This window comes from Oreochromis niloticus, linkage group LG6 (assembly GCF_001858045.2).
Source record: "Oreochromis niloticus isolate F11D_XX linkage group LG6, O_niloticus_UMD_NMBU, whole genome shotgun sequence".
Classification (NCBI taxonomy): Eukaryota; Metazoa; Chordata; class Actinopteri; order Cichliformes; family Cichlidae; genus Oreochromis; species Oreochromis niloticus.
The window spans coordinates 10,742,336-10,765,565 of NC_031971.2; the positions used below are offsets into that span (position 1 = coordinate 10,742,336).

The 23,230-nt window shown below is 39.9% G+C and overlaps 1 protein-coding gene and 1 long non-coding RNA gene across 3 annotated transcripts; one reads left to right on the forward strand and one right to left on the reverse strand.

The window, feature by feature from the left end:
• Window positions 1-2,507: 2,507 nt before the first annotated feature.
• Window positions 2,508-5,096, forward strand: LOC109202701 (uncharacterized). Its single transcript, XR_002062646.2, has 2 exons — window positions 2,508-3,043; window positions 3,577-5,096. It is a non-coding gene; the product is annotated as an uncharacterized LOC109202701 (long non-coding RNA).
• Window positions 5,097-7,601: 2,505 nt separating this feature from the next.
• On the reverse strand, window positions 7,602-18,705 carry LOC100694723 (protein GPR108). 2 transcript variants are annotated; one of them, XM_019360606.2, is made up of 18 exons: window positions 18,433-18,705; window positions 18,051-18,170; window positions 13,488-13,538; window positions 13,215-13,306; window positions 13,047-13,117; window positions 11,997-12,157; window positions 11,844-11,906; window positions 11,653-11,754; window positions 11,442-11,575; window positions 10,287-10,362; window positions 10,121-10,194; window positions 9,914-10,031; window positions 9,690-9,820; window positions 9,286-9,329; window positions 9,158-9,207; window positions 8,836-8,919; window positions 8,365-8,486; window positions 7,602-7,866 (listed from the first exon to the last, which is right to left on the reverse strand). In XM_019360606.2, the coding sequence occupies exons 1-18, from the start codon at window positions 18,526-18,528 to the stop codon at window positions 7,779-7,781; spliced, it is 1,677 nt and encodes a 558-aa protein (XP_019216151.1). In that variant the 5' UTR covers window positions 18,529-18,705; the 3' UTR covers window positions 7,602-7,778. The 2 variants fall into 2 exon arrangements, with proteins under 2 accessions (XP_019216151.1, XP_025763490.1); XM_025907705.1 differs by lacking the exons at window positions 18,051-18,170; window positions 18,433-18,705 and adding an exon at window positions 14,311-14,753.
• Window positions 18,706-23,230: the final 4,525 nt, after the last annotated feature.

The window sequence follows — 23,230 nt, forward strand, 5'->3', positions numbered from 1 at the left end:
AAGAAACATGGCCTGACTCCTACCGAACTATATAAAGAGTAACTGAAGGTTAAATGCAGCCAATATGTCCTGTTTTAAGCCAGGCACTCACACCTCCGCTCCACTGCGTCTCAGCCACCATCGCTCTGGCAGCAAGAGCGCTAGAGCCAGAGTAGGGGAGAGGCGAGCTGGAACAAACCATTTTGGGAGGGGGCAGGGGTTATCTATACTTTTGTTGTTAAAATGTTCCGTCTCAATTAAGTACTGTATGCTTTTTATATTTTTAGCAGTGTGTCACACAAACAACAAATATTGTCAAAAAAAGTAAGAAATCTTTGGGGGTGCTTTGATTCATTTTGGGGGTGCTGAAGCAGCCCCAAAAATGGGCTAAAATCGCCCCTGTATAAGCGCCATGCTTTTTTCTAAATACTGTCGTCACGTTTGTGTGTGTGTGTGTGTGTGTGTGTTGTAAGCGTTTTCTAAGGACAGCGCGAAAACAGTAAAGAAAGGGGGAAAAAAAGCCACCTCTTTCCTATCGTTGGAAAAATGTACTATGTCGACCAATTTGAAAAAAAGTCAACACGTGAGATTTGGTTGTCACATCACATATTTGCAAAAATGCTCCGACGTTTTCGGAGACGTCTATTTTTTTCATGCTTTGTGTCAGCTTTTGAACATCTGTGGCATCTATTAATGTCAAATCTAGCCTTTCTTTAACAACATAAGCAAACTGCTTTTATATTTAACGACTTTTCTGTTTTATTACATTTTAAATAATAATAATAATAACAATAATATTTATTTTGTTAAAAAATGTGTTTAAAAACAAGTTTTGTTGTGAAAACTATAATCCAGATTTGTGGCCTGTTAAATGGTTAAAGTCTAGGTTGGCTTTATACTTGAGAATAAAGTAATATAGCTTGTCCTTCTAAAGAATTAAGTTAAATTCCACAGTTGAATCATAAGAAACATTATGTTACATATAAACCCTGCCATATGTTAGATCTGGTCATTTTGCTTATTAGAAACTTTATATATTGGAAGTTAACTTTTAACAAGCATGTAATGATTATATTTAAATTAGGTGGTCTTTTTTCAAACACATATCTCTTTAGGCTTAAACTGACAGTGCCAATACCACACATTCAAACACAGTAGTAGATGGTGTTTTTAATACTATATGTGTTAGTCTAATTTGGCTGTATGGGGTTCTACATTGACCTTCTGTGTTGTAAGTTACAATGATTGCACAGCCATTAAGGATCAAATCAGTTTCTGAAAAATGTTCTGTTTTTTCTCCCTCTGCTTGCTTCTTACTGTCTTTGAGGCTCGGGACCAGCACTCCTGCTGTTGGACAGAAAGACATCAACTCAGTGGTAAGTGTTTTGGTTTTCCAATATATTAGCAACTGTCAGTGACATTTATATTAATCAGGCTGAACTTTAATCATACTTTAGATCAGCCTGTTTTACTTATTGTTTTTTTTGTGCTTTGGTTTGGGGAAGTTGTTTCTTTACTGATCTTTTCCTGTCTTCTGTTATTAGACTTGAGATATGACTGCACGATGCTGTTGCTGGTGACCACAGTTAATTCTACAAGACATGCTGTGTAAGTAAACAAACAACAACAGTTTGGTCTGCATTTCTTGAAAGATCACATCCCCCAAACTTAGTTTAGAGGGTCTACACTGTATATAGTGAAGTCTGCAAGTTTCTAACAGCAAAATCTGTTTTGTGCCCAAATCATTTTGCACATCATTAGAATGAAAGTTATTGGCCATGTTTGAATAGCCCTTTTTAAAATGATGCTTTCATGACATTATTGTGTGTTGCGTGGTGGTCAGGGCTATCCAGACTGACAAGTGGGACATTGAATGTCACCTCTCCGGTGGGGAGGGAGCCTGAGATCGTCTAAATTAGAGTCTGTTTTATACCAAATGCAGAAAAAAATGTTTTAAGAAAGCAATTAAGTTCATGTTCCAAAAAATATGATTGTTTGGTTGCAGGACACCAGGAGAGATGAGTCCTCCGTCACAGATGGTGTCGTCAGGGAAGATGGTCGCCTGCAGGTTCAAGCTCATTGCATCTCCAACCCACATCCACTGCCACTCTACTTAAGGGAAGTTAAAGACTTTCTTCTGCACCTACATTTGGATCACCTCGATCCATGACAGTCATTCAGGCAGTAATGCCTGGACTGGAAACAAGCATCCTTAAAATATTACAACATTCCAGCTCCTGTGTTGGAATGAAAAACAAATGTGTTGTTTAAGTCAGAGACTGCACTTGTGACAGAACAATAAATACATTTCATTTTGATTATATAAGTAATGTAAGTACAAAACAAACTTGTGGTAGGCCTAAACTTATTTTCAGAATAATTAAATCTGAGACTTTGTTTCATTGTAAGATTATAATTGTTTGTTGTTCAGCAGAACATGTCCAGTATGTTGGCTGTTATACTTTTTTGCATTTGAAAATAAAAGTTGGGCTCATTTTAACATCATTACAAAAAGTGTTGTTAATTATTTTTAATCACATTCAGGTTACCACAAATTGTTTTTTCATTTAGTTGAACTTAAAATGTTTGTCAGTAGGTAAACAATTAGTATTGTACAGTCAGAAATATCAAGTTATTAATACTGCATACTTGCAATTAATAAGTTGTCCTAACAGTCATCTTAAGTAAGCTTTACTTAGTTTTTTTGAGGCAACGAGTTTGCATATTTTTTTTGAGTTCTGGAAACTACATAAGTTTTTACTCTATACTCAAAGTGAATAAGTTGCCTTAACTTAGTCATCTTAAGTAAACTTTACTCAATTTTTTTGAGTTCTGGGAACTAATGAGGCTGTACAGTGTACTCAAAATGGGTAAGTTGCCCTAGCTTAATCATCTTAAGTAAAACTTTACTCAATTTTTTTGAGGCAACGAGTTTACATAGTTTTTTGAGTTCTGTGAACTAATTAGATTTTACAGTGTATAGCGACAAAGAACAAGTTGGCAACACTGATCTCTTCCAGTGTCTCTTCGGTCCTCTCTTCCTCCCGCCAACCAGTTGCATCAGGTGACTTCCCCTCCCTGAACATAGGCTCAAATGAATGTAATAAACCTGAAGGACTAGTTTAAAACACTGAAGCTAGTCGTGCAGTTGTTTCATTTTTCGTCACTGTGTTTAGTGGGATCGCAGACAATGAGGAAGTAAATCAGTGTCACCACATCAATGAATCAATAGCAGTGCTAATACAACTTCTAAAACCTGCTAATGAACCACATCTGGATCTTACATCGGTCACAAATATGCTCTCAATGTCTGCTTTCGTTCACATTTACATTTTATTTACACGCCGCAGTTTCTTATGGATGTAGATAGACGGACTCTGCAATAAAAAAGGGGGATGAAAACATCGAGTCCGCTGAAGTCTCACTTACAGGATTACTTCTTATCTGTCTGTGCCCCTTTAACACTCACATAAACCAAATATATCTTAAAACTACATCCGATGTACAGCTGCACAGACAGACCGAAAGTAAACAACAGCAAAGTCAAGTTCACGTCTCCGTCATCTTTTCTAACTCCTGTTTCCTTTTGTTTCGCAGCGTACAGACGTCATTAAACCACCAAAGATGTGCATTTTAACTTTGGGGAACTTTATGAATCAAAGAACTCACCTCGTCAGTGACCCGCCGATATAGCACCAAACAAAGGATGTAAAGAAAATGGCGCAAACGAGTGCTTTCGGCTTCAAACCCTCTACCGGGAAAGTTATGTGAAACCTAAAGGACTACGTCAGGAGTGATTACTCAACACGTAGTGAACGTATTATGAGTTATGCATTAATGTGTGCACAGCCGTACTTGGTCAAGATACAACTAGTTAACACAACTTATATATAATCCCATTGTGTTTATACGTCTTATGCCTATAGTCACATAAACGGAACATTTTGCCCTCCTTGTGATATAAAATAGCGTACTAGTTTACATTTAGATTATTAACTAGTTTGTTTTACATGGATGGGTTCATTTTTGCAACTTTGCCCAAGAAACTTAACTTAACTTAAGAAACTGCTTAACTTAGGTAACTTCCCACTGCAGGAATTCTTCGAACGAACCTCAGGAGAACGTCAGAGAGCAGGGTCTGGTGTTTAACAAGTGTTTAGTTGTATCTAATTTTGCTCTAAAGGGCAAAAATGTTACTAAGTTAAGAAAAAGAAGGTATTCCTAACTTGGGCAGGAAAGGTGTGGCGGCTGTCATGCAAAACCTGCTCAGTAGTTGCTTTACATATCATGTAAATGAAGAAACAGCAGGTCAGACCCTCAACATGTTGTAAGCATCACAAACAGCTGACTCATGCAGAGTACTGCTGTGTGTGTGCAGACAGCAGCTGAATGTGTGGGCCTCTGAAGGAGCTCTGTCGAGTCTGAGAAGTCGGTGCCCCTTCACCAGGCACAGGAGGAGCCAAAGCTCGGGGCAAATGTGACTCCTTCTGCAGGTTCCCCACTTTTCTTCATGCCTGGAGCACAATTCTTTTCCCATTTTGATTATTTTAGTGCAAGCTATGCAGTTTAATAAAACCACAAAAATGACATATACATAACAGTGTAATCTGAGAATTTTGCAGAACTTTATTGTGACAGCTGATACAGACACCAAACAGCCTTCTGTAACAATTAAAAAAAATGTTTTCACTGAAACTAAAGTGAACTTCGCCCACTGCTAAATCCTTCCCTCCAGGGTACTGGGGTCATCCCTGCACCGGAGTGATTGTAGTAAAATCTCAGTAGTCTTTCCTCATCGCCACACCTGTTTGTCTATCCAGAAAAAGAAAAAAAATCTGATTGAACCTGAACTGTCTAAAGCCCTCCACAAAGCCTCTCTGCACTGCTCAGCAAAGTGTTATGTGCCTCCTTTTGTGTCAGCAGTCTTATTTACAAATGGCCATCCACTCGGTCTGGCTGCACACACATTGCTGATCTTTTCAAAACCTAATGTCAAACCAATAATTCATAAAATAAGCTTCACATCAAGAGCAAAAAGGTAAAACCAAAAGCAGGCAAATTCAAAAATGATCAGTTAGGTCACTTCTCTGTCCAGTTGGCACAGCAATGCCAAACGAGAGATGGGGGGGAGGGGTTGTTAAAGAACAAGGTCGTCATTGAAAATGCAGAGGCCAAACTTCTCTGCCTATTTTAGAGAAAAAAAAAACCCTGTTCATCTGCCTACATCTTCACATGTCACCATATTGGTTGTATTCACAGAGGTGTATGGGAGTTGTCCTCAAACCACTAAAGCACTAAATTACAGCAGCAGTCCGAGTGACGGGCTGGGAGGAACGCTTAAGTCTCCAACATCAACAATAATACTGAAATATAACATTTCAATATGTAATAAGTAGACATGGACCGATCCGATATCGGTATCGGTCCGATACTGACCTAAATTATTGGATCGGATATCGGAGAGAAATAAAAAATGTAATCCGATCCGAAGTATCACAAAATCACCTCACAAAGCGCACTACTTGGGGTAACCCAGCTCGGTGCATCGGAGCAGTATGTGTCACGTGATAGAGCGGCTGTTGTCTGCGAGACCTGCCGGCGGTCTGTTGGAGCATTTGGAGCCTCGCTACATGCTTCCTAACTGCAGCATTTCATCTCGGCGAAAACTATCCCAGAGAAGTAAAGCAAATGTGCAAGTTCATCCCTGAATGTTTGCATAGTATTTCCACGTTAAGCTTAACAACTGATATATTGAGCCACAGCTTGACTGGCCATCGGAGTTCCATATTGAGGTGAAAAGGAAGCGATTTGTCCCATACTTCAGCTAGAATTAAAAAATAGACACAAAGCTGAAGTTATTCTGCGTTTCTGCTGCGCAGTTGCATCTACTTCTCTCATTCACTCCCCCTTCCTCTCCTACTATTACTTCAAACATGAAACTGATCAATGATCAGCTGATCGGCTTTTCTGCAGCAAGTCCTGTCTTTCTTATCTGTTTATCGCCCACTTTGCGCTACAAAGAGGAAACCAGCGGATAAACAACAGCAGCACGTTTAAGTGTGATCAGCTGTTGTTAGAATGTATTTAATATTACTTTCTAGTATCAGCTGATGTTTGCTGGAGCCACAGCTGTAAAAGCTGCTGGTCATGATATGTGGTGAGAGGGAAACATGAAGATGAAACCAGGAGATGTCCTTACTGAATCATCAGAGCTGAACAGGTGATGGACAAACAGGTTTACCTTTTAGGTGACATGAATGAGTTGAAGGGAAGTTATGAACTGTTTCTGAGAGACAAATAACATCAGGATCCTTTTCTAAGTATCTGACAGCTGGTAACTGTGCAGGGGCGGGTCTAGCAAAAAGGCATTAACAGGGAAAAGGGGGCACAAAGAAATATTTTTCTTTGTTATGTCATTTAAAAACTTTGAATAAATAATTATCTGAATCTTACAACAAAAGTGGTCATCTGATTAAATGTATAGAAATCTATTACTGTATATAGTAACTAAAAAGTCTAATATACACCCTAGTAAGCTATAGTACTTTTTCCTTCGGGAAGGTAGCATCTGTGCAGTCTGCAATTCTGTTGAAGAAAGATGTTGAATCTATTTAAATATTGTAGAAAAACAATTGATTTCTGTGCATTTGTTTTACACTTGCATTAAATTAAAGTTGATTACATCGATTAAGGGCGGGGGGTGTAATATTTTTGCTGGGAGTTTGCAACCCTATTAGTTAGGTTGCTTAATATTTCCACTAAGTACTCTTTAAAATACCAGAATAGGGAGGATGGTGTAGGTTTAAATTTATTAGATTGATCTGTGTTGCTGAACTATGAAATGTTCTGGGTGGAGTGTATAACAGAATAGCTTCAGTCTCTTGTTTTTTAAAACTTGAGTTTGAACTTATACAAAATGCAGCAAGATATTTATAAAAAAAAATTTTTTTTGATTACAAAATAGGCTATATCGGATTCATATCAGTATCGGCAGATATCCATATTTATGATATCGGTATCGGACATTAAAAAGTGGTATCGTGCCATCTCTAGTAATAAGTCAATCTATATTGAAATATAACACCTCTTGTTAACCATATATTTCAATATACAAATCATACATGTAAGAGGAAAAGAAAAACAAACATACGGTACTGTGTGGTGATAAAGTGGGATTTTTCTGACCCGTGAACAATGGAAACACGAGATGGATGCTTAAATTTGAAATATACTGATTAGCCTTTTACCTGAGTATGGGCTATTGTCACTGGGGTGGGGAGGCAGGGGTAGCCAAATCCTGTGTCGTCTCACTTTCACTCACACTCACACACACACACACACACACACACACACACACACACACTGCACAGGAATAGTTACAGCTAAGAGGCTCGCAGAAGTACCGTTTTAAATAGCTGCTATAAACACACTCAAAAGCAAGTGTCTAAAAAAAATTATCTTTGGAGGGAGAGAGAGAGAGAGAGAGAGAAATGAAACATACAGAACATCAGAGCTCCTTTCCATATCTCCACCCATCCATGTGGTTGTAGCTCCCCAAAACCCCTCAGTTTTTAGGTGGAGCATTTAAGGGAAACAGAGAGCGTCCAATAAGTTAGTCCGTGTTTTTTTTTTGCATAGCCAGACAGTGGGCACAACCACTGCAACCACGTAAAGAGTTTCAATAGCAGAGCTGTCACTGGAAGTGGGGAGCCTTGGTCCGTGTGTGTGTGTGTGTACCCCTTTCTGTCAGCTGGCCTGGGGATGTTTAGTTGGCCACTCCCAAAGATGCAGCTTCCTGCTCACAAGGTGGACTCTTTCTGGCGCTCGCGTCCGTTGGACGTCTTCTTGACTTTGGAAATACCCTCGAGTGCGCCTGACTCAGTCACTCTGAACACAAACAGAAGAGCAGCAGCACTTTTAATGGCAAACACTTTCTCAACCTTCATCTTAGTTCAGTCGTAATTATTAAATCTTATGGAAATCACAGAAAAACAAACGCTTAGCTACACAATACCCACACGAGCCTCCTCCTTATGTGATGGGACTAAATAGACAGTCAGCACCACTAGAATAGTTTCAGCTCAACAAATCAACTACTATTACTCATAAAGTGATGTTTTCTTCTACCAATTTCCTTTAATATTCATTTATGATCACACCGCACACATGCTATGCTATATCATAGTGTTTTCACTTTGTGTTAACCAAAAAAAAAATCTGAATAAAAGACTCATAAGGAAATTTGGCTACTTCGACCATACTTTGAAGATGTGCTACTTTCTATAACTTCTCCAAGTATAAAGTAATCAGGTAGAGTAAGAACTCAGTAACAGGATAAGTTATTTAAATGCCAGGTGAGGGTTCATACAGACGTGTCACGCTTACACTTCATCATTCTCGACGTCGTCCTTATCCTGGGGAAGCTGGAGGTAGGGGTTATTGGATGCTGGGCGAAACTTGTAGCCCGTCAACACAAAGAAGATGAGAGTCGACACCTCCACCAGAAACTGAAGAAGAAACAGTGCGTTTAATAACAGACAGGAGAAAGTGTCTTAACACTGTCCACAACATCCGGAAAATTTCTTTGCAAACAAATAAGTAGCACAGGGCCTTTTAAACATATGTGCTGTTTCACATTCTTCAAGCTACGCTAATATCCCATCAGGCCTCAGGGGGGAGTACAGTGCTCTTTATCAACTGTAATGAAGTAATAAAGGGCTTTAAATAAGTAATGTGCTGGCAGATTTATACCAGCTCACATCAGGTAAGTATTGCCAGTCATTGTTGATTCAGAGACCACAGACCGTCCTCGCCGTTTGACAAACAACTGCTGTAGCTGCACCGTCATCGTCTTACCTCATAGCACCACTGCCACCGGAAAGGCATAGTGATCTTGAGCAGAATGGCTATGATCCTTGTAAAGTAGATGTAACACACGATCTAAAATGACAGAAAACATTCCAGTAAGAACTCAGACTTTAAAATTGTACGGTTACACATAAAAAACAAAAAAAATATCAATCACACTGAAATCTTCCTTTTCCTCAGGAGTAATTTTGCTTTGCTAAAAAGCATTGTCAGAGGCAAGTTTTCAGTGTAACTGGTAAATCTATTACTGGTCCAATTGTTCAGATGAATAAAGGGTCACAGAACAACAGCAAAATACTGGCCTTCTTACCATCACATAATAATGGCGGAAGAGCTTGAGCTTCTCCAAATACATGGCATCTGAAAGAAACATGCACCAAGTTAAACAGAACAAAAACTCTCCACCTAATAAAGCCCTGTAGTTGCAGCAGGACTCACCATTGCCATTGGTGCTTGAAGCCTCTTGTAGGTGACGGATCGACCTTTAAAGACAGACACGTGTTATACAATGAATCTGTTATTTGGGGAAAACTTGCATGCATACACCATGCAATACAAAGCTCATTTCTAATTACAAGAAACTACTTGTCTCTTGTTTTATAACTTCAAACTGAAAATTTTCATGACTGTTTCATCGAGTAGGCAGGGCTGGACGGCAACGCTTTTGGTCCCGTCCCATTTTTTTTCATGAAGTTGAATTATTCTGGGCGTTCTACTCTATCAAACATGCTCCACTTTCCCATACTGATCCTCTTATCTCAGAAATCTTAGTAACTTTAAAAACTAGCCACCAAAACTAATTTGGGACTAAAATGTAGTTCAACAACAGATACCGCACTGACCACACAACAGGGAAAAGGATGGCTCCACAGCAGATAAGGTCCACCAGAAAGAGGATCTCCTTCCACACGTAGTACTCGCTGGAGCCCTCCTCTGTAGACTCAATGATGATGTAGGCGACGTTAGCCAGGACCTGCAGCACGACCGGCGAGCCATCAAAGAAAATACACATAAAAATCACCCAATTTGATTTGGTGCTCACCTGCAGAGGAATGAGAGACAGTACCTGCAGAGGAATGACGATCATGAAGATCTTCTTCTCCTTGTCGGACAGGATGTATTTCACGAAAGCCCAGCCGGTACCAATCAGCGCCAGTGTGATGAACAGGAGCGCCCCCTTTAGCCTGGGAAGGATACAAACATATTTTTTTGTGTAATACAAATCAAATAACCTAGGAACCTAAGAAGCCGATTCTGCTGAGGTTCTGCTTACAGGTGTGTTATATAATACATGACGGCCCAGCCCTCAATAGGATGCCCCTCAGTGTTGATGAAGTAATAGTTGATCTGAGAGAGACGGGGACAGAGGCAGAATTCAGTGAGTCTCTTTTTATGAGAGGATTCAAACTGAGACTGTGCTGTGGTGGTGATGCACTTACACTGTGGAAAACCAGTGACGTGGACTTTGTGAAAGCTAGCGCTGCCATCAGCCAGTGGATCTTGAACACACTGTAACTGCAAACAAACACAGAAGAGAGATGTTTAAACATTGCATATAACTGAATGTTGACCACTGCTGCAGGAAATCCATTTATTCTTACTGCTTAGGGTTCATCCAAATAATTAGTTATGATGTATATTTTAGTCAAGCAATTGAAAACGTTGGGCAAATGCTTTGGGGCAGGATACTGTGTGACCTCAGCAGCTCAGTTTTGTTAGTCCGTCTTTGGTTTTTTGTTGGAATGGAAAACTGTTAGCTAAGCTCGAGCCATGTCAGCACAGAACGCATTTCAGCCATCTTTAATAAATCCAGCAGTTCATGGGATCGCATGTTTTTATACTCAATTTTCTTTCTTTCTTCTGTATTTTCTGGGCTATGAGCACTTCCAGAGCAATAGTAAGCCACAGCAGAACACTGTGTCAGAGCTATAGCTGCCAAGTTGGCTAAAGGACAACACGTTTTAGTAAATCACTCACTGTAAACCTGCTTTATGTTCCTTTAGTGGGAAGGCTGCAGCATCTATGGGCATGTCTGTAGAGTCCTGTGGGGCACTAGTGGGATCTAGTGGAAGGCCAGTGGTAGCTAGTGCTCTTTCACTGTCATGATTGGAGCAAATACTTCAGATATCTTCTTAAAAAAAAAATCTATTTGGGCTGCGTTGTAAAGTATGATGTGTCAAAGAAGCCAAAGTCGATTTTTTAACTTTATAAACTGAAACGTCCTTGTAGTGAGTGTGAAATACTTGAAGTTACTCAACAACCACTGTAAAACAGTGACTGAGTCACAGTCTTCCACTGAGGTGTGAACAACAGGATCCTATGCTTAATGATCTAATTAGTGTCAATTAGCAAATATTATCATGCTTGATGTTAGAGTGATTATAACAATAAACACTACAAATTGTGTTCACTTTAGTATGGAGTCATATGAGCCAGTGGCCCTAACCGTAGTCTTACATCATACACTTTGTAGCAAGAGCTTCCCAGATTATGCAAGTAGCCCTGCCACAAACTGTGCAAGTGAATTTTTTTTTTTTTTTTTTCGGATCCTGCAAAACAGTGTGGTTCACTATTTCTTCATTGTGCCCGTGTACCTGTGCTTCATGAGATTGTACACCCAGACCAGAGCAGCAGTGAAGAAAACTCCAGCCATATAAAGGTAAAGGCGAGACAGAGGGATTTCCGCTGCAGAGAGGTAGCCATCAGGATTCTTCTCCGTCACTTCCACCTGTGATGCACGCAACATGGTAAGCAGACACGCGCACATGAGTCTGCATTTTATAAACTCAAAAATACTCAACTCACTGCAAATGAGTAGGCCCTGTCGATTCCCGGCTCCCTGTTTTGGCAGTAGTGGAACTTCAAGCTGTACAGGCCCTCGGCCTCTGAGCCAAACACCATGCGGAACTGTTGAGAGAAAGAGAAAACACTTCCTGTCAGAGACAATCCCACCCTTAAACATGCCTGAGCATACTGGCTAAGGAGGATTTTCTTACACTGAAGTTGTAGGTGCCGTGGATTTCCCCCAAATCTAAAGTCAGCTGCTTGCGACTGCTCAGCTAAAATGAAATACAGAGTAGAAATTAATTTTGGGATTAAATCACACTAAAAATAGACCAAAATAACAAAACAAAACAAGAAAAACGTACATTGAATGTCCCTGGCACATCAACGGCTTCAGCTTTTGGGTTCTGCGCAATCTGCTCTGATTTCTTGTCATCGCTCAGTTTTTCCGCTTGTTTCGGGAGCACCGCTGGCTTATCCTGATTTTTTGATTGTTCTCCTGATGCACGTTTGACTTTCTTCTGACCTACAGAGCACAAGTGCAGGCACCAGGCACAAAGATAGAAATTTAGTTTATTCCGAGCATACTATACACAGGTGGATGCTTTCATATCAAGAAAACAAAAACAAAGGCAAAGTCTAATGAAAACAATGGACAGTATAATAGCAAAGCCCCTTTCCACTAGTACCTACTTGACTCGGCTTAGGCTTGTAGTACCTGGTACCAGGTACTTTTTTTTAGTGCCTACTCAGCCGGGGTTCCACGCAATCAGAGGCGATCCGAAAATATGATGTTAACAGACTGAATAACACCGACTGGTTAGTCAGTGATGTCAGTGTTTGAGTCATGAGAGCGTCTTGTTCACAAAAATCAAAACTGCCATTTTTGAAACCAAGTAATGAGGGAAATAGCTACACAAAAAACAACACTGCCATAGTTGTGGCGTTCGTGCCACATATAAATGGCGTAACAGCACTTTCAGCCACGTTGTTATGAAAATCCCACGCACATTGAGTGACACTCGACTGTAATGGAAAATGACCAAAACAGAGTCGAGTCGAGCAGAGTAAGTACTAGTGGAAAAGAGCTACAAGTACCATTCATGAAAATCCTTACACTCTGTGTAAAATATATGAGAGACTATATGAAATTATCTTACATTTGACATATCATGTAAATACTATAAACAAACACTTATTAAGACCTGCTCCTTTATCACAAAAACAGAAGAACCTTAATGAATACATCTGAGTTACTCTTCTCTTGATCAAAAAAAAAAATAAGACAAGTCTTCAATAGAACACTTTAAATAGAATTTTTTGGGGGGGATAGAAATTCAAAGTTTAGTTTGTATAAATGATACCATTGAAGGAAGCAAAATCCAAATTTTGGTATTTGTGTGGCCAACACTAACCTTTATCTGCTTCAACCTTTTCCTTCGCCATCAGTATGTTGTCTTGTTTACCCATAGCAGTCACATTGATGCTACACAAACACAAATTACACAGTTAGCCTTCACATATTGAGCTGCCAACAGCACTGTAACAAACATTTCTGAATACTGGTGCTGAAACATCCACACCTTTGTTTCTTGATATCAATGAGAAAAAGAATGAGAGGCTCGTCATTGGTCGACTTTTTAAGAGTGAGTGGACATGTCTCCGACTCCTCTGCCTGGAGGGGGAAACGTCACACAAACACACACACTCAACACCTGTATTCATAATAACAAAAGTTTCATAAGTGCATTTCAACAAAAGGCTGTCCTTGTAAGAATGATTGCACAACTGATTTTAAAAGGTCTGAAAATAATGATGTACAATGTTGACAGAAATATTTATGATGATGTACTTACTGTGTAGGACAAGACTCCATTAACACGCGATCTGGACAGGCTGAACCCAACCTTAAGAAAGTGGGATTAGATTAATCAGTAGGGTTAAAAGCAGCTGATTCAAATCTCCATTTATTTTATAACACATATATTTTATCACACCAACTCGATCTGCAAGTTTTTACTGTCAAATCAGCTCTTAAAACATGACACTTGACACCATCGCAAGCACAAGACCAAAGGTTGATGAGCTCACTGCTGCTGCTTCATGACTTTTGTGTCAGGTTAGCCCAACTCACTGTTGTTTCAAGCACTCCACTACATTACCTCAGTGGTCACACTGCTTACAGTGCACTCGAATGTTTAACAACAACTGTCTATGAAACAGAGGCTTATTAAAGGTAATGTTGATGTGTGTTGTTTTTCCCCCCTGTAGTTAAAAAAAACAAAACAACAACAACAACAAAAAAACATGTCAGTGACGTAGTAGCTCATCTGACCCATGAATAGTGACAATTAACAGGCTGTTCGCCACAAAACAGCACATTTTGTTGAGACCTTGCAGTTGAGTAATTCAGGTGAAGACCCATTAGATGATCGTTGCGTGATGGTTTGATTAAATCCTGATCAATACTGTAGGAGAAGTTGCCATTCTAATGAAATGTGAATAACTGGATGGATTCATTCATTTTTGTTTTAGCTCATCAGTCCTTTAGTCAGATGAATTATTGGGGAAGAAAGAAAATTAAAAAAGGAAAAAAAAGAAAAAGCAAACAAACAAAAAAAACCCTGATCTCCATTAGCCAGTATGAGCATGTATACAAACAGTTACAACACTACTTACCCATCCTTGTTCAAAAATCAATTTTCCTGTTGACTCCTGGGGGAGCATAGGTCCGCAACAACACCACGCCAACGGACTCTGTTCTGGGCTGCTCTCTTCAGCTGGGTCCACGTCATTCCAGCGGCCTTCACTTCGCTCTCGACAGATCTTCTCCACGTCTGTTTGAGTCTCCCCACTTTCCTTTTCCCTTGTGGGTTCCAGTCCAGTGCTTGCCTTGCGACGTTGTCGAGTGGTTTTCGAAGTGTGTGGCCTATCCAGCCCCATTTTCTCTTCTTGATGTCTTGACCGACCGGGTTCTGGCTGGTTCTCTTCCACAGGTCTGTGTTTGAGATCTTCTCAGGCCATCTGATGTTGAGGATGTGTCGCAAGCACTTGTTGATGAAAATCTGTATCTTGCTGGTAGTGGTCTTGGTCACCCGCCACGTCTCGGACCCATACAGAAGGACTGCTTTCACATTGCTGTTGAAGATGCAGATCTTGCTGAGATAAGGCTTTGGAGTTCCAGATGGGTCGCAGGGTGTTGAATTCAAGCCTTGCTTTGTTGATCCGGCTCCTAACGTCTTCATCTGCGCCACCATCACTGTTGACTATGCTTCCTAGGTAGACGAAGCGGTTGGTTTCCACCAAGTCTTCTCCCTGTAGCTGCAGTGGATGTTCTTGTCGGTTGTTCAACCGCATCACCTTCGTTTTTCTGACGTTGATCTTCAGGCCGATCTTTTCTGCCTCCTCAGCGAGCCGGGTAAGCTTGGACTGTGCATGTTGCTGCTTATGGGACAGAAGGCTGATGTCGTCTGCAAAATCCAGGTCCTCCAGCTGTTTGGTGAGGGTCCACTGGATACCGGTGTTGCTGCCCTCTGTGGTTCTTCTCATGATCCAGTCCATGACGATCAGGAAGATTGTCAGTGACAGCATGCAGCCTTGCCTCACTCCGGTTTTCACTGCAAAGGGGTTGGTCAGTTTTCCATTGTGGATGATCTGGCAGGACGAGTCTTCATAAAGCTGTTGGATGATGTTGATGAGCTTCTGCGGAATTCCGTAGTGCTGCATCAGTTTCATCATCCTTGTTCAAACTATTAGGTAAAATCTGCAGATTTTCCTGAGAATGTGCCACTTGCAAAATAAATAAATAAAATTTGAAAAAAGGTCAGATTGAATCCTTTTGTTTTAAATGATAACTGATTCTGAGACCAATTTTGTTGTCTGTTTATTTTGTTTCTATTCATTATTTTTGCTTCTGTACCAAGAAAAATAAAAATCTTTGCTAAAAAGATTTTCTGGGCTGTGAGGTCAGTTTCCTGATAATTAATATGCAAATTATCATAACCACTGATCAACAACCACTGATCTTTGACCTTCATGAGTGGTGCTAGTTTCAGTCATTGTGCAAATGTACTGTTTATAAAGTTGGGAAACCTGGAGTCAGCTGACACTGAAGAAGTCACTTGGATGAGTGACGAAACAGTTCTCCCAGTCACAGAAAAGAAGATCAGACACCAGCGAGGGAGGATAAGAAAGACAGACGCAACAACGTTGTCATCCCCTATGTAGCCGGTGTATCAGAGAAACTCAGGAGAGTTTTCTCCAAGCACGACATCCCAGTGTACTTCAGACCCAGCAACACACTCAGACAGAAACTGGTTCACCCGAAAGACAAAACTCCAAAACACAGACTTAACAACGTGGTGTATGCGGTACAGTGCAGCGAGGAATGCCCAGACCTCTACATTGGAGAGACCAAACAGCCACTTCACAAGCGCATGGCACAACATAGAAGAGCTACCTCCACAGGACAAGACTCAGCAGTCCATCTGCATCTTAAGGATAAAGGTCACTCTTTCGAGGATGCCAATGTTCACATTTTGGACAGAGAGGACAGATGGTTTGAAAGAGGAGTGAAAGAGGCCATCTATGTCCACTGTGAGCGACCATCTTTGAACAGAGGCGGTGGTTTACGACACCATCTGTCTGCCATCTATAATCCAGTTTTGAGTTCCCTCCCCAGACGCCTTAACGCCCACTCACATCCTGGGCCATCTGACCTCAGGAATTCACATGACAAGGTGGGGCCAGGTTTCACAATGGGCTCACCCGAAACCCTGGCTGAACACCCGTTTTCACACCTTGGCTCATGTGATTAGAGGATCACCAGGGGGTCCTTTGTCCCTCTTTGGGGGGATACTCCCACTGGGTTTAAATCTGGGACTCTCGTCCATTTGACCTTAGAACTGAAGAAGCTTCTCGGATGAGAGGTGAAACGTCTTCAAGCAACTTAAAGAAGTCCAGACGCTTTTCTTTGCAAACTCCTTTGACCAGTTCTCCCAGTGAAAACCCTACATCCAGATTACCCTTTTGGGTAAACCTAACAAACACTTTACACACTGTATAAAATATACAAAAATAGAAGAAAATATTGCCACATTACATAGAGAAACCACAAACTCTAACAACACAAATATGTTAGCTGGGCCAAAATACTTCATTAACTCTGTCTGCAGCCTAATCCAGTCAGGATATTAATTCTTTAAAAAGCAGTTAACAAACATATAGTTACATTTTTTTTTTCTTCAAAGCCTCAGTGTTAAAAAAATAAATAAATAAATAAATCTGTTGATGATTATAATTTGCTGTCCATTTACACCAAAAGGACAGCGACTGTGGGTTTGATTATAGATCTGCTACAGTGAACCCGTTTATTAAAATCCAAGAGGCTGTACAATTATTAACAAAAACTGAAAAATTCCACAGGTAAAGTAACACAGACTCAGAGCCTTCATTTCCAATCACGCATTAATTTTGAGTCTCTGTCCAAAAGGCATATTTTGAGTGAAAACCAGTGAATTTGTCCTTTATTTGGGTCTTCTGCTTGGATTAAGTGTCAGTAAGAAACTGAGCAAGTCACACCAACGTTAGTGAATTTGTGCTCAAGAAAAATAAGTGGCCACTGTACAGGTATACAGTCTAATGTTTGAACATGAATATGGCAAAAACTATTAAAGATAAAAGCTTGAGATTGTCACTGGTAATTCTGATCATGAAAATTAACCAGGATCTGTAATTCAGGATAGATAAATAAAAACAACAACAACAACAACAACCACTCTGTATTGGCTAGTTAAATATGAAAACAACAACAACATTGCATTGGTCAAGTAGAGAGCCATATTTGAGACACGCAATTAAAAAAAATAAAATCACATTGCAACAGACAACTAGTCCTGAAGAAGAAAATGTTCTTTTCATTCAACTTTCATTTTAGTTTGAGCACATATGATAGGTTTAATGGGTCTTTACAGGACTGCTAGTTGTTTTTATTTTTTTCATATTCAAAGTCAAACAACTGTTGATGCACCTGAATTACAGATGTGGATTTACATTTATGGAGAGGCTGGAGAACATTTCGACATAGTTGTATTCAAATGTGGCCTCAGATTTAAAGGTTTTATGCAAATAAATGATGAATTGAAATGGAATGACCCATTTGTAATAGATGTGCCATTTCATATTAATATATAAAACCGTACATCTAACGGCACTGCCTGGTACAACATTACCTCTAGCTTGAATTTGTTCCTGTTTTTTATTATTATTATCATTATTATTATTATTATTATTAGTTTCTTTCTTTCTTTCTTTTTTTCTCTAATTCATTTACAACCTATCGTTTTGAAGAACACAATGCCACCTGTTGAAAAGAAAGGTAAGTGAACCACCGCATATAACCAAACACACACACGACTTACTGGGGACTTGCTGTAGTCCACTAGAGTTTCCGGGACTCGCAGTGAATGCAGGTGGACATCCAGAGTTCCGTTGGCGTAGAAGCCAAAGTTGTTGAGGTCGATGGTGTGGCGAGTTTCATTCTGGTTGTAGGAACAAACAAGTAGAGCTCAGCTCTTGTGGTTCAGTCAGTAAACATGTCTCCTAAGACTCAGATTTAAGAAGCTTCGGTAGCTTTTGTCGTGCGCCCATAACAAAACCCAACGCGACATTATGTTTGGACCGTCCTCTGTCATTAGAGTTAATTACAACATACGAGTTGGCTAGTAAGAAGCTCGACGGGAGCAGAGGAAAACAACACACCGTTAGCTCCCGAGCTAGCGCTGTCATAATTTGTCGCCTTACCTTCAATGTAAGCTTGTGTATTCTTGCTTCGCACCCAGGCAGAAGTAATATGAATAAAAATCCAGCCACAAAGCAGGCTCTGTGCGCCACCGCCATCACCGACTCGCTAGCGGTAACTAGCTGCTAATACTATGGAGCGTCAATCCTTCCAGATGGCTAAATAACAAGCTAGATAGCAGACTTGAATGTAAACCAGGTCAAATGCGAGAGTTTGAATCTTTCAGCTTAGCTTTCCGGTGTTGTGCCAAAAAGTGATTGTCTGCCAAAAACTGATTTCCGGTATTTGCCAAAACTGATTGCTTGTATTTAAACTGCTATAAATAACTTATTGGTCTATAATATGTGAAACATATGTCAAATGTATCCCTCATCAATGATATCAAGTCATCTTGAGCAACAAACAACATTCCTGTAAGAAGGTAGAAGCCGCAATCAATTTTTGGCAGTGACTTTTATATAAGCTTTATTTATGCACTTAAAAGAAATTCCTGTTCACTTTAAAAATGTCTCTTTTAAGAGTAATCTGGCCAAGAGGACAGCTGAAATTGCAACAAAAGCAAAAATAGTTCTGTAAACATGTTAAGTGACAAAAGGGAGCTGACTGGTTATAAGATAAGATAAGATGACCTTTATTAGTCCCACAGGTGGGAAATTTGTTTTGTTACAGCAAAACCAGTAACGTAACCAGTTACAAATATACTTGAGAAACAGGTAATTTTTTAATTTTATATATAACCCCTTTGTAATACCTGTTCACCAAAGTCTATTTAGCAACATATGTTACGATATTACACATAAAAAACACACGGAAACATTGGAAATCACTTTTTGGCACAACACCGGCTCTTAAACGGCGTCGTTTACTATCAAACTACAACCATGTATCTTGTTTTTGAATTCTTTTCTGCTGTCATCGCTTAAGGTAACAGCTAGCTTGTAGGCGTCAAGATCTGACTTCCTGGTCTGGTGTCAAGAACAAAACGTTGATTAAGGTGCGGACAAGAGCGTCAGCTGCTGCGGACTAACACCCGCTACAGTGCCACAGATGCGATACAGACAACACGGTGCGGAAGCAACCGGAGCAATGTGGGTTATAAAACTGCCCACCCGTACAACCCGCTTTTCTGTACTATTTTTGTGTCAGATAAACGATAAACTGTCTTGTTGTTCAAGGATCTGACTACACCTTGTATGAGTTGTCCTAGATTTTGATCACGTGGTTCAGCCCTGACACTAAGCTTCCGGCTAAAAGGAGTTCACGTGATTAGAATGACCCTCCACGTCGGATACAGTCTTTCTGTGTTGTTGCGTTGCGGAGATGAACTTTTGACACGTGGAGCTTTTATTGTTTCAGACATTCAAACTATGATTTGAATGTCTGTTACTTGTATTGTCCACAAATCGCGATTACTGTTCAAATAAGATCATTTTTTATAGGCCTAAATTAAGGTGCGTCTTCTAACACCACATGTGAGCAGTCAGCAACAGCTAATCTAGTTTTGTTTTCATCTCATAATGGCATACAGTTAAATTCCTTATGGGCGTCATTTGATATGCACGGAGGGATATCAAGAACGGAGTTTGAATCACTGCCTCAAACCAAATAGCTAACTAACCAATATTAGTGAAGCACTTGCACAACCAAATAAAAGTGTAATTAATCTATTGCTGGGAAGGCCTCCAAGCCCAGCATAGCCACTGTGTAGAGCAGGGGTCAGCAACCTTTAACACCCAAAGAGCCAATTGGACCCGGTTTCCACGCAAAAGAAAACACTGGGAGCCGCAAATACTTTTTGAAATCTAAAATGAAGATAACACTGTATATATTGTTTTTTACCTTTGTGCTTTGTGTGAACAACTAAAGTAAGTAAGTAAAGTTTATTTATTAAGCGCTTTTCACAGACAGGCAGTCACAAAGCGCTGTACACAAATATTAAAATAAACAATACAATCAATAGACATTATACACAATGTAAAAGATCAAATGTAAATAGTGTAAAGAATATAAAATACGTAGATCAACAAAAGGCTTGTTTGAACAGAAAAGTTTTTAACTGCTTTTTAAAAGAATCCACAGAGCAACTAAGGTGTGTTCCTTATGAAATCCATGAAGTGCTACGGAGAAAATTACATTTTATTTATGCAATTAACGCATTTTGAACTCTTAAAGAAATATAACAAAAGCAAAGACACCCAGCTGAACTAAAATGATCCATAGCAAACAAAAACTGTTGTCAGCCGCCACCCTTATATCGCCTTTGGGCTGTTGGAGCCTTGACCTGACTTTTAAAAAATAATTGGAAAAAAAGCACTATGCTGCTAAAAGATGAAAAATAGATATTTGCTAAATTCTGCCTAAATATGTATTTTACCACGTTAATGTGTGTGGCGGGGCGTGGTCTGCAGTGCCGCTGCAGGGGAGGCGGACGCACCTGAGCGGCACCTGCAATCACGCCTCGCCGCCTTAAAGTCTGTGCTCTCTCTGCTGTTGTGTTGTCGGGCTGTGAGCTGAAAAGCTACAGCCGGCTGTATGCGTACAGCAACCGTGTGTGAAAAGCGGTCAATAAAGAGATGCTGAAATGCCGTGATAGGTTTACAATAAGACTTATGGTCCCGAACTTTTGCGCACAGCGTCCGCAAATCGGGGCATTCATCTTCATGCAGGACTGTAAGCTGTCATCTGTCGTCTGTGAGGCGTGAGCGGTGTTTGTCTTTAACATAGTTCACGGTGGAGAACAGCTGCCGACATAATGTGGATCCGAAGATCCATAATTGGCCTACCTGGGGTTGAAAGTCTTGATAAATGCACCGCATTTCGGCGGGTACACCGGCTTAAGCGAGTGTGACGCTTATTTTGAGCGATGAAAAAAAATAATAGAATATAATTTTATTTTTATATTTCAGAATCACAATAATCTTCCAATTTAGAACTACAAGTTAAAAAAAGAACTAAACTCAAATAAAATACACTTCAGCTAAATACTTCTAATTTATTTTCCCAAACCACCCGGAGCCGCAAAATAAGGACTAAAGAGCCGCATGCGGCTCCGGAGTGGCGGGTTGCCGACCCCTGGTGTAGAGTCATTGTGGAAAGAAAGTATACCCTCTGTCAGTTCCAAGGTTTTGGATATCAGGACAAAATAAAAAATGATTGGTCCTGACCTTGAGCATTATGGCCAACATCTTTGGTCTCATCTGCTCAAAGGACACTGTACCAGAAATCTTGTGGTTTTATTGAGATGCACATTTGTCCGCTTCTTTTTAGACACAGGAGAATTTTTCCTGGCAACCCTTACAAATGAGCCATACTTGTTCAGTCATGAACTGAGTTAGCATGTTAAATGTTAGAGCTCTTGGGGTTTGTTTGTTTGTTTGTTTGTTTGTTTTGCAGTTTTCCTCAACATTCCTCAGTCTGACTGTTGGGGGATTTTCTGGGACTTCCAGTCATGAAAAGCTTGGCAGCTGTCTTGAATATTTTTTTCACTTGGGAATAAACTTTCTCACTGTAATATGATGAGTTTCAAATTATTTGGAAATAACTAATAACCCTTTATAGATTGATGGATAGAGGCTGCTAAGATGTCCAGATATTTTTTTAATATATCCTGATATTTAAAATTGTGAAAATGAATGAGGGTGTAATTTCTTTTTCACACAACGGTAAATCTACAACAACTGACTAAACAACTGATGTATTATCACCATTATAGTTGAACTTGTATTGAACTCCTGCTTTTAGTTGTTGCTGTTGTTTGACTGATATTGGTCTGCATCAGGGGTGGGGAACCTCAAGCCTCGAGGGCCGGTGTCCTGCAGGTTTTAGATGTGTCCTTGATCCATCACAGCTGATTTAAATGGCTAAATTACCTCCTCAACATATCTTGAAGTTCTCCAGAGGTTCCTGAGATAAACATCTGGGTCTTTAGCGGCTCAGTGCTCATCAGCTGTTTGCTACGCGTGTCATTCTGATGCTTGGGGCTGAGCAGGTGCAATGGTTCAGTAATATAGATAACTTATTGCATGTCATTAAATTATTTTTACATTGTCATTTGATTATCTTTTAGTATAATTTGACTGACTAAATAAAAAATAAATACATTTTTTACAGCCACTTACACCAGTTTTTCTTGATCCACTGTTTTACTGTCGAAACGAGCAGAAACGTGCTTATATATGATCCAAGTGCTGCTCTGCACACAACAACATGTGCACACACACCAGTCAGCAGTCTGTGGTGAGAGGTTTGCTGCAGTCAGACAGCTTGATGAAGTGTGTGGAGGCCAAAGAGAAAGAAAACCACTTCCTGGGTGGTGATGTGTGAACAGGAGATATCAAAATTTATAGAGATGCTCAATAGAGACTTGCTGATTATCACATTGTCTTAGTTCCTATGGAAGAAGTAAGGGTAATATTTGGTATTTCTATTTCTGTAATAATCCCACTTATGAATATACACAAAATTATGATAAAGCACATGTGCTGACCACAGTGTGAAACTTCCCACAAGCATGAAATTTTCTATTGATTCTGACATTTTAAATCTTTACCACTAGATGTCAGTAGGTTGGAGACTGTGGTCAACTGAGATTTATTTGCAATTCAAGTACCTAATTGTAGCCTCAGTGACTACATAGGACAAAACATGTTTTAGTCAGCCAAGAGTAATTAAAAACATTACATTTAGACGGTAACCCATGGCAACTGAGGTTTGAGGTAAGGAGGAAGAAGATGATATTTAATTATGATGGCGGTGGTGTTGTCGCTTTTTATTTCGGAACTCCTCCTCTGACAATAAAAC